General features: G+C 36.2%; 1 protein-coding gene across 1 annotated transcript; it reads left to right on the top strand.

Annotated features, from left to right (window-relative positions):
- Positions 1–9,263: 9,263 nt before the first annotated feature.
- On the top strand, positions 9,264–13,150 carry LOC113346305. Its single transcript, XM_026589849.1, has 7 exons — positions 9,264–9,533; positions 10,172–10,271; positions 10,360–10,480; positions 11,606–11,727; positions 11,844–11,965; positions 12,057–12,216; positions 12,797–13,150. The coding sequence occupies exons 1-7, from the start codon at positions 9,404–9,406 to the stop codon at positions 12,906–12,908; spliced, it is 867 nt and encodes a 288-aa protein (XP_026445634.1). The 5' UTR covers positions 9,264–9,403; the 3' UTR covers positions 12,909–13,150.
- The last annotated feature ends 1,292 nt before the right edge of the window (positions 13,151–14,442 follow it).

The following is a 14,442-nucleotide window of genomic DNA, read 5'->3' as shown; positions in this document are numbered from 1 at the left end:
TGTTTAGTCCAATTCGATTCCGGATAAGAAACTAAGTTAATTCTGATCTTAGTTTGTCTTATCAAAGTGAGATTTCGGTTATTCAAGTTTAATCGAATGCCTAAACAATGAATGCTAGTTAACTAACCTAGTACTTGTCTTGTTTAAAATTGAAAGGTCTAAGTTTATGGATAATTAGAACCTGATGAGAAAAATGGAGTTTATCTCTATTTTGATCTTATCGAATTAAGCGGTTGTTTTTGAACAATCGGTTTAGCAAAGAGACTAATGTGCTTAGTTGTTTTTGGTTTTCTAAACTAAATTGGAAAAATTGTTTCGGACAATTGTTTCCTTGGTAACATATCAAAATAAGACTACTTGTAGTTTCGGTTTTGATATTGTTTATCAGAACGTGATGTGTGGAACCCTCGTGCCTAACTCTACAGGTTTGCAAGTCTATTATGAGATTTGTAAGATTCTTTTCGTGTTGTATTTTATTTTTTCGTTTCTTTTTCATTTTTTTGATAAAAGGGGTAGAAATATATGGAGTAAAAAGGTGATGCTGGCATTGATTTTATATCGATTGGCATCGCTAGGGAAAAGAACATTGGTACTTGAATGTTTTATCTAACGAAAGAGTGAAAGCACAGACTAAGGGGGAGTAACATGTCATATAAATTGGTATAACAAAGACGTGAGGATTGAATATCTACCTATCTTCCTTAGGAGGAGTATTATCTTTGTTATTATAATGTCAATAACGACATTTTCAAGGATTAAATGTAAGCAGTTTTACTGTGCTGTTGAATCGGGAATCAAGCGGATTGTAATAAATCCTTGTAATTTGTTTATCCATATGATGTAAGATTTTTGTCACTAAAATTGAAAAAGGGGGTGATTGTTAGAGCATTGCTCGGTTGAACCCACCAAGCGTTGGTATGTCAAGTTTGGGTGTCATATTTTAGTGAATCAAAACTCATGTTAAGAGCCGCTTGATTATGTACTAGAGTCAACTTCGTATAGGTTAGCTTGAAAGTATTAGGATATGAGACATTACAAGTATTGCGAAGTCTTGAAGATGTGAAGAAGCAAGGAGCTACAACGACAACAATCATCCTTCCACTTGAGGTTAGTGATATTTGACTTAAACTGTTTCATTCCATAACGTATCTTTCAAGTCGTGCATATTGAAAACATAACTGCGAAGCATATTTGAACTCTAGATAGACATAGTATTAAGGAATATAATACGAGGTTTATTGCTTAACAATTAAACTTTGTAGATAAGACATCTCCATAATCATTTGAATGCTATTGTGATTATTTATGGGTATGAGGTGAGGACTTCGTTCTAGGGAACAATGTTTACATGTGTTCTAAGGAAATAGGTTCATAAACTTGTTTGTGGACCGAAAAGGAAATTGCCAGGTGTTATTGGTTTTGTTATTCATTGCATATCTTATGAACAACCAATATGCGTGATAGAGTATAACCGCTCACGACTTGTTGTGTTCTTGGTAGAACTATTCACAAAGGCCTGACTTATGTATTGGTATAACTTTTATTAGTAAAACCGATCTTAAGTAATCACCTGTGGTATGATCCGATTTTGTATGTCTGACCAATTAAAAGTAAATGGGAACCGATCCTTGTAAGGGGTGCAGTACATCAAAGGGAACCAATCCTTGTACGGGATGCAACAAGGTTTATAGCAGAAAGGGGAACCGATCCTATGGACATGTGCAACACGTTTTTAGGCAAAGGGGAACTGATCCTATGAACATGTGCAACACATATAAGTTAGATACCATATATATGTGGATAACCAATCCTAGTACCTAGTCAACCGAATTTTTGGAAAGCTAGTGTGACTATGCACCATACTCACATGGAGGTAGAACCGAAACTTGTTTTGGTAGAACCGTAAACCCATGATTGTGATTGAATGTTGGTTTGATCAATCACATAGTTCTTGAAAGTCAGATGAACCAGTTTTAAACTTGTTTGGAAGTGTGGAAAATCGGTTTTAAGGTTGTAAGTGTGAAAGAGAACTTAAAAATTTAAGATGTCGACAAACTTTGAACACGTGCTGTGAATGTTTGTTTCTTTAATTGTTCAAAGATATTCCTTAACGACTAAGGGAAGAAAATCCCAGGATCGAAACATAAGTAAGTTAATAATCTTTTAATTAAGGTTATTAATTTCATTTTGTAGGGAAATTACAGAATTAGTAATGTGCATTTACTAATTAGATTTTCCGAGAGACTTCGATCGTTATTTTTGGATAGAGCATTTCCAGGAATTATGAACACCGAATCTGTGCTTTAATAAATATCTTGAGAATATTTTCGGTTTTGGAAATTCCTTGGTGTCCAAACTTCCTTGTCTATAAATACTCGAAGTTTGCCTTTCTAGCAAACTAATCCTTTGTAACAACATATTTACTCTTTTGTTGTTGTTACTGGTGTGGCCGCCTATTCGGAGAAAAAAGTAACCTAATTAGGCGAAATCTCTTACGGCCGCTCATTTTAAAAGTCTTCTTTAGGATTGAGAAGCTCTAGCGTGTACTGTTGGTGGGAAACTAGATAATTGTGGTTTATCTTTTGTTTTCGATTGATTTGATTGACTAACGGTGGTTCAAATCTGATTGCACCTAGTTTGTTTATTCTTGAGAATCTTCTCTTCTGATATAAGATTCACTCAAACTAGTTCAGAGTTTCGATAGGGATCTTTAGACTGTTGTTAGTTCTAAAGACGATCTTGTGATAATCTATTGTTAACAGACTCGTTCTGTGCGTGATTGATCACAAGAGATTCAAATGATTGTGTGCAGGTTTTTATTGAAGATTTAAGAAGATTTGAAGACAAAGAAGATATTGAAGATCTGACTTGGGTTTTATAATTTTTGGTGTGCACAATACTTGTTTCGGTAAAAGATGATCCAATTAATAGTCGGTTTATCCTTGTGGTAGATTGGATTGATTAATTGAGTAGGTCGACATCAACACGATTCTTCGGATTAAAGGTGTTGTTGGCTTAATCTTAAACGATTACCTTTGGGTGATTGAATATAAGATAGATCTAAGGACCTGACGAAGGAGTTTATGTTGAGATAAACGGAAGATCCTTTGTCCGACTCATATCACTTGGTTGAATAGAGTTGATACCAAACAGATTTGTTGTTCCTTTACTGTTTGGAATACGAACCAAAGGAATTGTTCCAAGTACTGACTTATTTATAAGTTGGAGGCGTGGGAATACAGAAGGAACTAGGTGAACTATAAGGTTAGTTACTTGGTCTCAACTATACAAAGTTAGTGTAATTTTGTGTAGCGGCTTAATCCTGAGAGTACTCAATTCTAGACTAGGTCCCAGGGTTTTTTGCATTTGCGGTTTCCTCGTTAACAAAATCTTGCGGTGTCATTTACTTTTATATTCCGTATTATAATTGTTTTATTATAATTAAAGTAAATTACACAAACGTTAATTCCTATTTACTTGATAAGCAATCCTATTGTGTTTGGTTAAGTCCGAACCTTTGTATCAAGTAAACATACTTCGTTGTTGTATTGTCTCGATCTTGTATCCATAGACGATCAAACGAAGTGTGAACCGATTAGTTGTATTGTCTTGACTCAGTCCATAGACAATCACTTTCGAAGAAAGAACTTATAGGTAGGAAAAGTTTTAGCTTGAGGTATATTTGGGTACCCTCGCCTTTTCACTTGGTTAAAGAGAAATCTTACCAACACATATTTAGAGAAATATGTAAGCGAGTTAAACTCAGCTCGAAATATCAAATGTGTATAATCGAAGTCTATATAGCTATACGACTTTCGTCTCAAATAAGAGATATAGTAGATAAACTTTTGAGTGATAGATGAGTTCAAGTCTTCACATACCTTTTGTTGATGAATTTCCACAAGCTCCCCTTAGTAGTTCTTCATCTTCAATCGATGAACGTCGTGAACTCTAATGCTCAATCACACTTACTATCCTAATCCGAGACTTAGGTATAAGTAGACTAGAAATCAAGACTTATAGTTTTGGCAACTAAACTTGATAAACAAGCTTGAGATAGCAACACTTGCGACTTCGACCGAGCAATGCTCTAACAAATTCAGTTGTACTGGTAACATTGTCATGGAAGACTCTATTGCGTACAAGTGTGGTTTGGAAGCGATTGAAGACGAATTACCGTAATTGTAGAAGTTTGTCCGCCAGAACTTTTGCTATGATTCTGTAAATCACATTACAAATACCTATAGGTTTGAGCTATGATGCTTTGACTGGGTTTTGGTTTTGGGTATGAGGATGGTGTTAGTGTGATTCATGGGGTGATTTAAGGTAGTTAAAATATTCTCAAAAATAAAAATGATGGACACCAAGCAATTATTCGAGTGCTAGTAGGTTGCTTAATTTTTTTTTTTGTAAAACTTATTAGTGTATTCGTCTGGACATGGTGCTTTTCTTAAGCTAATGGAGAATAATGCTTGCTAGATTTCATTATCAGTTATGGTTTGCATCAGCCACTGACATTTTATTGGCGTGAGGTTGTTTTGAATACACTCAAAGAGATTAAGAATTGTCCAGTATAGTGGGTTGGTCCAAATATTGAGATGACGGCTGCTTTTGGTTATGTTACCCAATTTTGAATGTGATCATGTTGTTGTTGTGTATGATTGTTGCTTCAATGAATTATAGCAGACGTGTGAAAAGGTAGTGCTGAGATCACCTTGACGCAACAATTTTATTCTCGATCCTTGTTTCTAATATGATGCGTAACAGTGAGTTAGGATTAAGTGGGTGTCCCTTGTTTGCTACCTTTGGCTTGCTTTTTCTCGTAGTTATATTCGAGCATGATGAGACCCAATATTATTTTTAAAAGATGAGTAATAATGGAATTCAACTGTATATGAAGCCAGAGTTGATTACATAAACTTGCGTCTAATCTTCCCATGATTTTATTAGCACTCATTTAATTGTTAGACCATGTAAATCTATCTCGTTCGAAGCCTGGATTTAAAACCCATTAGTGTTAATGAAGTCTACCACCTTGTTTTTCATGTTGTGATACAACTTCATTGAGATCTCATATTAAAACCGAGGTAGCTAAAAGATTCCATCTTCTATCAGGTTGATATAAGCATGAATAACTTTGACCAGTAACTATAAAATTTGCACCTTAGAAGGATGTCCACATCGAGCAGAGGTCATCTGGCCAAAACATCCATGGCAACCGAACATCGTCTCTTACGTCAAAAAATCTTTTTGAACTGTGACTTAAGAATACATGAAAACCACCGACAAAATCCATGAAGGGGACCCCTGTTCTTCCTGGAGGGTAGACCTCACTTTATGTATGTGAGCAGTTTTTACGGTACGATTGCTCTCACAATCACCTATGCCACTCCAAACCGCTAGGATTATGATGTGGTCAGGCACATATATTTTGTATGTGGCCCCTTTTAATATTTTGACACGTACTCAAATTAAAAACCTGTCCCCTCTAAATCCCCGTAATTGCTTTACCTTTTTGAGAAAAAGTAGGAAGTTAAGACAAAAAGTTAGGTAATGAAAATGTTTTGGAAAAAAAATAAATCTAAGTGTCACTTTTTAAACCTGGCGTTTTTAGGGGCCACTCAAAAGGATTTAGGGGCCAACAATAAAACAAAAAAGGTCACCCAACGGGAAAATGTAGCCAGCCCTTATCTCGCGTAATTCGTAATGGCGAAATTACCCTTATATATTCGGAGGATATGATAACATTGTTACCCTCCGAATGCAATCGGAGGTCAAAATATTTGCCAGACGTCTGATTATACGAGGTGCAGTATTTCTTGGTTCGTGTTTTGGATTCAGCGTTAATCGGGAGTTAAATATATTACAAAACCTACCGATTATAAGTTGCCGCAAATTCAAATTTTGAAAGCTACCATAATCGGTAGATATGCTAAATCCAATACCTACCGATTATTGGTTTCTCCACATTCAACTTTCGTCAAATTAGCCGTTGGAGTTTTTGGGAAAAACAAAAAGAGCCGTTGGACCCTAAACCTATATAAAGAAACTCATATCTATCACCCCAATTGCATCAAACTCTTTCCTCTCTTCAGTTTTAATTTTCATAACAAAAAACATGGATATTGCTTTTGCCGAAGAAGAAGATTGTGCTATTTATAGAGCGTGGGTTGTGGTAACTACTCATGATCGTGTTCACAAGCTCCACAAATCGGAATCCGAAGAGCAGATATGGAACCGTATCTTAATGGTATTTGAGGCCTTAGATGGTAATCGAATTCGAAGATCATCCAATGACATTAAGATGAGAAAGAATGCGCTAGATAAGGAGATTGACAAACTTGAAGATGAGGAACGGTTTGTTAGGAACGCTTTTCCTTGGTGGACGTATGAAAAACGAGTAAGTATCTCTGTAACTCCAATTCACATTAACAAAAGTTAGTACTAACTTGTTACTCATTCGTAATTTCAGAGAAATCTTGCGGATCGCCGGTATGTGGAACTCTACGGGAAACGATTTGAACATGAAGGATGCTACAAAATCAAGAGGGACAATTTCTATGGTCACTGGAAGTTATGATCTGTTTTAATACTTTTATGGTCAATTAGGAGTATGGATTTAGGTGCTTTTGACGAAATTGTAAGGTTAAGGCCGTTTGAACTTTATGTAATGGATGTAATCGGAGTATTATTAATATAAAAACTAGCCGATTATACGAAATCGGTAGATTATTTTGTTAAACAACCTATCGATTGTAATATTCGGTTATTTTATGAGTCAACTTTCTTTCCGATTATGGTGTTGTTTGGTTCCAGGAAACAGTTTTTTTTGAACTTGTAATATTCGGAGGATAATGTTTTTGTAAAGTTCCGAATGTACGATGGCCCAAAAATCAGAATTTGGAAAAACTTATACTTTTCAAATTTTGTCTTTGAAATAATCGGACGTTAAATTAGTTACCAAAACTTCCGAATATGGGATGTCTAACCTTCAATATTGGTCCTTGGAACCACCTGGAGCCATGGCGTGGTTTGTTTTGAACTTCTGATATTCGGAGGATAGGTTTTTTATAAAGTTCCAAATGTACGATGGCCCAAAAATCAGAATTTGGAAAAACTTATACTTTTCAAATTTTGTCTTTGAAATAATCGGAAGTTAAATTAGTTACCAAAACTTCCGAATATACCACACAAATCATTGTCATTTGAACTTGTCTAACTTAGTTACCCAAACAAATTTCCGAATGTACAACAAAAATCATTGTCATTTATCTGCTCTTCTTTACTTTACGACCGTGACTACCTCCCAGTCCTGCAAGACCACGGGTTTGAGCACCTTCAGTTTGAGCACCTTCAGTTGGAGCAGCTTCAGCGCTCGATGAAGCTCGAGTTCTTTTACCCATCTTTGATACCCTTGGTTGTCCGCTGGTAGTCCAAGGATTGTGCCTGCTGGAATACCCTTCTTCTTCAAGTGCTGAGGGACAAGATGTGATGCTTTCTTAGCAATATCCTTCCTTACAACATATTTTCCTTTTTTGGCTTTTTGGGTACCACTTGGTTGTCCTTCTTCTTCTACTCTTGCCACTGGATCAACTGGTTCAACACTTGGTCCTGCACTTTGTTGAGCGGCTTGTTCAACACATGGTCGCACCCCTTGTTCACTGCCTTGTTGTTCAACAGTTGGTTGCACTCCTTGTTGACTGCTTTGTTCTTGTTCGCTTTGTTGAGCACCTGAATTATCTTTGGCACTCCTTTCCCTCCTAGCACTAGCTGTCACTTTCTTCCTCCCTTCTCGACTTTGTCTAAACAACAAAGAAAGGAACAATATTTACAAACTATACAATCGGAAGACAAAGTATGGAAATATAACCCGAATGTACACATTCGGACGTAAGAAGACACATATTGTTCCCGAATACAAAACAATCGGAAGCTAACTAAACATATTTGCAACCGAATATACATCAATTGGAGTTCAGAAGCTGTAAATTTTTCATCCTACACAATCGGAAGAAAAAGTGCACCTCTATAACCCGAATGTACAAATTCGGAAGTAAGAAGACACATATTTTTTCCGAATGAAAAACAATCGGAATATAACTAAACACGTTTACAACCGAATATTCATCAACTGGAGTTCAGAAACTCTAAAATTTTATCCTACACAATCGGAGGTATAAAACATTATATTGTCTTCCGAATAAATACTGGCCCCAAAATGGGATTTTTCCTATATCATAAATTTTGAGATTTTTTCAATATATACATTTGGTAGTGAGTGTTCTTCCGAATACTTTGTGTCTACTTAAATATATTCGGTAGCCAAAAAATTCATTAAACTACCGATTATTAGCAGTTTGTATCCAGGAAGATATGGCCACCAATATTCGGCAGATAATCATCAAATCTTTCTCCCGAATACTGTCGATGTTCTTGAAAAATGAAGAACACGACTACATTCGGAAGTAAATGAGCATGCATATCGTCCGAATCTGGATAAATAACCGAAAACCCTAGAATTTTTTTTTCTCGATTCGACGAATTAAAGCGAAATAAACCCCAAAAATGATAGATTCTTACCTAATTGGGGCCATTTGAAGTTGACGAAGTGTTTGAGTCTCGGAATCGCCACCACCGACTACATTGCCGGGTACTTTTTCTTCGCGTTCTTCGCGTTCTTCTTCATTTGCAGCAAGAATTTCTTTATTTCTTGCTAAAATTCCAATGTTTGGATCGATACCCCGAGCAACATTTTTGGTTCTAGGTCTGTGGGTTTCATTTCTCTTATCCATTGTTTTATAATCGAATCGACGATGTTTTGATTTTACGATTCGCGGCGATGTTTCGGTTGAACGAGGAAATTTTTTTTTTCTTCCACAATCGGAAGATAATATGAAACTGGAAGAAGAAGAGTTGAAATGAGTAGAATTGTTTTTGATTTGGTTTTTATACAGTTTTACCAGAAGGGCATTTATGTAATTTCAATATCATATAGGGTACCCCTTAACTAGAGTCTTTGGCTGGGTATAAATTGATGGCCCCTAAAAACGCCAGGTTTTTAAAGATGGGCCACATACTTAAATGATATGGTCCGACCACGTCGTAGCGGCTCCAAACAATGTCTCACGTGGCCTTTTGGTTCCACCAATGGAAGACATGCAGATGCCACGTACACAAATACTGTCGAATTAGAGGGTAGATCAGTCAAGTGAACGTGTTCTCTCTAATGCGGGCCAATGCAGCCCTACAAAACTAATTGCCAATCTGACTGTAGAAATTGATTCACAAAGCGAGCGAGCAAGCAAGAAATCCATTAAAGTCAAACACAAAGAGCCTTTCATCTTCAAACTGTTTGATTTCCTTCAACCTTCTTCTTGAACATCAAGAGTGGGAAAGATTGAGAATGATGAGTAAAAGAAGTATATACATATGGGGAATTTCGATTCTTTGCTTTGTGGTTTTGATGATTGTTACTCCTACTTATCCTCAAGATGAAGACTATCATAACTTCGCTGATCAGCGCACTTTCCTAGGTACTCTCGCTCACTAAATGATTCTTCAGTTCTTCGATTAGAATCCTGTTTTAGGGATTTCAATTTTTCTGTGCCCATCTATTAGACCTTTTTTACTTTTCAACCAGCTGATTGTATTTTCTGGTGAGTTTTAGAGTTTATGTTAATTGATTTCATCATGCTGTTAATCAGATGCTACCGCTAGTACTTGCCGAACTTGATCGTGTGTGGTTTTCGTTAAATTTGAGCTGTTGTAGATTTTTGAGTACTCTATGTATCATGTTGACATGTTGTTTGATAACACTAGTACAAATGGTATATACTTTGTAATCTGCAGTGACCAGTCTCTATGTTTGTTTCAAGCTTCAGTTCAGAAAATCTTGGATTGAGTGTTTAGCATTAGTATTTGTGTTACTGCAGAACTTGTATCACCCCTGACTTTGAGTTTTTCACCATGAATGAACCATAGTTGAAGTGACTAAAAAAGGTCAAGAATACGTTTTATCTAGTTAAGGAATTAGGAGAAGAGTAGTCAGCTCTTGCATTAATCTTATGGTTTTAGAATGTAACTCGGTATCTCTTCATAGAATTGTCTACATTTGACTTGTTTAATGTACTACAATGTTATGACTTGTCTTTTTATTTCGTTTATTTTTCAGGGATACCTAATATGTTGAATGTGGTTTCAAACTTCCCATTTCTTATTGTTGGTCTAATTGGCTTGGTGCTCTGCCACCATGGAAATTATTTTAGATTAAGGTAAACTTCTGGTTACATTTTTGTTAGCATTAGCTTGTTGTGGGCATTCCATAGCAATTGGATCATATACATATATCTTTTTTAATAGCTTGCAGGGAGAGTTGTGGGGTTGGACATGTTTTTTCGTCGGTGTGGCAGCTGTTGGTATTGGTTCTTCTTACTATCATCTCAAGCCAAATGATGCTACACTAGTGTGGGATCGCTTGCCTGTAAGTTCCTTACCTAATTGAACTATGTGGATCTTTTCTTTGCTAGATATTTACTTTGCCGTTTGTTGTTTTTTTATTATTAATTTATTTTTTATTTTAAGATATAACTTTATTCATTGATAAATGAATGTTATTTAGGTAAGTATGTATGAAAAATAGTCAAATGCAAGCTGTGAAGTTCAAATATTAGGCTTTACAAACTATCGTTCTTGATACATGAGAATCTTGCAGAATTTAGCACTAATTTGCATTTTATCCAATTATTGTGATTAGTTTCGTAGATTAGAGGGACACAAGATCTCATCGTTCAAAAGAGTTTCAACTGTGACCTCATTTGAGTAACTTGTCCAGATGAACCATTACTTATGCTTTTCCATGATACATTATTAGATACCGAAGTTTACTGTCTCAGTGGGTGCCCAATTTGAGATCTTTGGTTGGGTATATGAGAATTGGAAAACAAAGACAATAATGTAGGGGGCAGTGACTATTTTATGACTTATTTTGGATGCCTATACTGAAGCTTTCCAAACATGAACAGTCTAGCTGATGAGAGACAGCTTAAGAGTGATTTTGATCGGATAGCTAACCAGGATATAACAACTGGATCTGCTGGACCATTATATCCCATCCTGCTTTAAAATTTTAACGCAGGAGAACATTTGCAAGTAGAAGGTTAGATTTAATCTCATTGACTATTGTTATCATTTGTCATTGTCCAACAATGTTTGTTTGAGTATGCTATATGCGCTAAAGGATTATGATTCTTGAGTGCGGTAGTGCGACCAACTTTCTAGGATCTTCAATTTGGATGATGAGATTCAGTAATTCATACTTGATGGTTACAATTATGAACTATCATAGTTAAGGTGATAACTTTACACTTTTGATTGTTGTATTAGTAGGACTATGGGTCGTATGGGTACTACATTGTTTAGGTTTTTCTCGCAGATTTGCTTTATGGAAGCTAATAGAAGCTCTTGGTACTAGTGCCAGCTCTCCATCTTTTGTATGCTGTTAATTTTTATTTGTGTGTGTCACTATGTTTGGGATTCTTTCTTATAATAGCAAGTGTGAATACTAATGTCGTCTTGTTTTGACTTGCATTGTTCTTAACAAGCACAGATGACTGTAGCATTCACATCAATTGTGGCTATTTTTATTATTGAAAGAGTTGATGAAAAGAAAGGAACAATATCTATCATTCCTCTAATGATGGTGGGTATAATAAGCATTTTGTATTGGCGGTAAGCATAATAACTTCATTTTATTTCAATCCTTTGTTGTGGTTTCGTGATGTCAATGGTACGTTGATCTCTATGTCTGGCTTATTGTCTGGCTAATCTTTACTCTCATGATGCAGTTTTTTTGATGACCTACGCCCATATGGAGTAGTCCAGTTCGTCCCTCTTATTGCTATTCCTGCTATGGCTATCTTAATGCCCCCAATGTATACACATTCCACTTACTGGCTGTGGGCTGCAGGTCTGTGATTCATCAAAAAATGTATTTTAGGCTTTAGCAAATTTTGGGGTATTTTCTCTAACAGTGCAAAACGTCTTCCTCACCGCCGTAGGATTTTACCTCTTGGCTAAAGTGGAAGAACAAGAAGATAAAGTGATCTATGGATGGACTCAACATATTGTTAGTGGACATACTCTCAAGCATTTATGTGCCGCAATGGTTCCTGTTTTCCTAGCACTCATGCTTGCGAAGAGAGAAATTGAACCCCAGAGGTATAGTTCCAAGACTTTTCATTGTGAACACTCTTTCCAAATATGAAATAATGCTTATTCTATATAGATGCTTCTGTTCAAGAGTTCGACATGTACTGATTTATTAAGAGCTAAACGGTTGCAATTCCTGTTAACTCGTATTAGCATGTTAACCATACCAAGAATTGCTGTTTTGAACACTACTGTGTATCAACCACTTCACATGTAGATTTGTTTATTAGACGCAGCCAAAAATGGAAAGTTGTTTGCTTCTTCTTTGACAAAGGAGATCGTCAAAACTGTATCTCAGCGTACACTTTTCCAGAGGTATCTCAGCATACAATACCTCTGAGCTCTAGTTACATTTACGCATATACCCAATGGATTACTGAACTTTTACTCCGAGTTAGTTTTTGCTCTTTGTAATGTTAGGAATACAATTGGCTGGTGCTTTATATCCTAATTTAGGTGACCATTTTTTGTGCTCCTACTTTTAACTGTGATTAAGCTTTTTTGTTCATTTGTTTTCTCTGTTCTTCAACAAAAACTATTTGAAGATTGCTAAGCATGTGTTTCTACTCTTCTATTGTTTTAAATCCAGGCAAAGTTTGCTCACGACATGGAGAATCTCCTATAGGAGAGTTAAAGAAAGTCGCTTGAATGGGGAGCGTCAAGAATATAACTACACTGAAGTTAGAACCACAGAATCATAGAAGAAAACTCTCTGCTGAACTAACCTCTATATCGCTCACCTGCTGAAGGTATAACCTGTAACTTGTTTTACCTTTATAGACAATCATATATGTCGTGGTCTAGATTCTTATGTACAAAGCTTTCAGATAGTACTTGATGTTTGTTAATAATTCTTGTCATGTAAATTTATGACATAATATAGATCAACACTTATAGTTTTGCTTGTTTCTTACACTTCTGCTTATACACAATTACTTTCTCATGTCCTCATTAGTAACGTCAACACCTTCCAGAACATTTTTTTTTTCCAATGTCACATTTGAATTTATATCGACTATAATTGTTGGTTGCTGGAGTGGACACCTTGTACAGTTTTGCCTTTCCACCACAAACGGAAATCATCTGAAACCGTAACCATAATGCATATGAGGTGCAAGATGGATGGATTACTGTGAATTTCTTCAAGTCAAAAAATCCCAACTTTAGAAATTTGTCAGACTTGCAAAGACATAGTCTAAAATTTTTGAACTTGCCACTTTTGCTTCTAGTTGCCAATTTGGTGTTTTCGTTTAGGTGAGAGTTTAATGGTCAATTTATGGTAAAATTCGAATCAAGGAAACAATATTTAATTATTAGAAAGCCCGTACACATAAATATGTGGTAATGTGGCCCGAGCAATACCTTCTCCTGTTCTTGTTGGGGGTTCTCCTATTTGCTCGCTCAAACTCAACAGGATCGGTTGTTCGGTTGTTACTTGAATCTATCTAGTAGATCAATAAAATCTTTTGGTTTAACCAACAGTTGGCCCTAATTAGTTTCTTTGTTCCCACTATTTTCTCATTCGAACGAATTCCACTTCTCTCTTGGAGTGGAGAAGAGAAGTTACGGTCATGACCATGCAAAATATCCAGAATGGTAATGATGCTATTGGGAGTGATAAACTTCACAAGCAATTTAAGAACTTAGAAGAAGCCTGGGATCTTTTAAGCGAACCAAGTCCCAGAGCGGTGGTACTTGTCACCGTCATCGTAGAGAACAGTGTTTTCCCGTGGAAAATCATGTGAAAGTACCGGAAGCTGAAGTACTTGGACTCTTTGATTATTCATCTCCATCATCTCTTCAACAAAACCCTGATGAGTCAGGTTCATCAGATGAAGAGGAATGGCATGTAAGAACGAATAATTTAGCAGTATTGGAGATGCTTAGCGAGAGAAAAGACTCTATGAGAAGTGGTAAGTTTAAAAGAAGGTCACTGCAAGATGCATTAAAGAGTGCAAGTAAAATGGGTAAAGAAGAAGAGTTACATAGTCCAAGTGGGTGCTCTTCTTCTGATTTGATTCAAGGAAGTGGAGTAAAAAAACGTTTGTTTTCATCACATTCATCCTTGGATTGTGATGGTGATAATTGTTCTTCGTTATCTGAAAGGTCTTCTTCTTCTTTGTCATCTGTGGAGAAGAATGGAATGGTGGAGCGAGTAACAGAAGAGGAGAAAGACCAAGTTGTTGTGGTTGGTGAATGGAATAGCGATGCAGGCAAATGTATGGCTTTGATGGG

This window comes from Papaver somniferum, unplaced genomic scaffold (assembly GCF_003573695.1).
Source record: "Papaver somniferum cultivar HN1 unplaced genomic scaffold, ASM357369v1 unplaced-scaffold_99, whole genome shotgun sequence".
Lineage (NCBI taxonomy): Eukaryota > Viridiplantae > Streptophyta > Magnoliopsida > Ranunculales > Papaveraceae > Papaver > Papaver somniferum.
The sequence above is the reverse complement of the archived record's forward strand: the minus strand, read 5'-3'. Positions and strand labels throughout refer to the sequence as shown.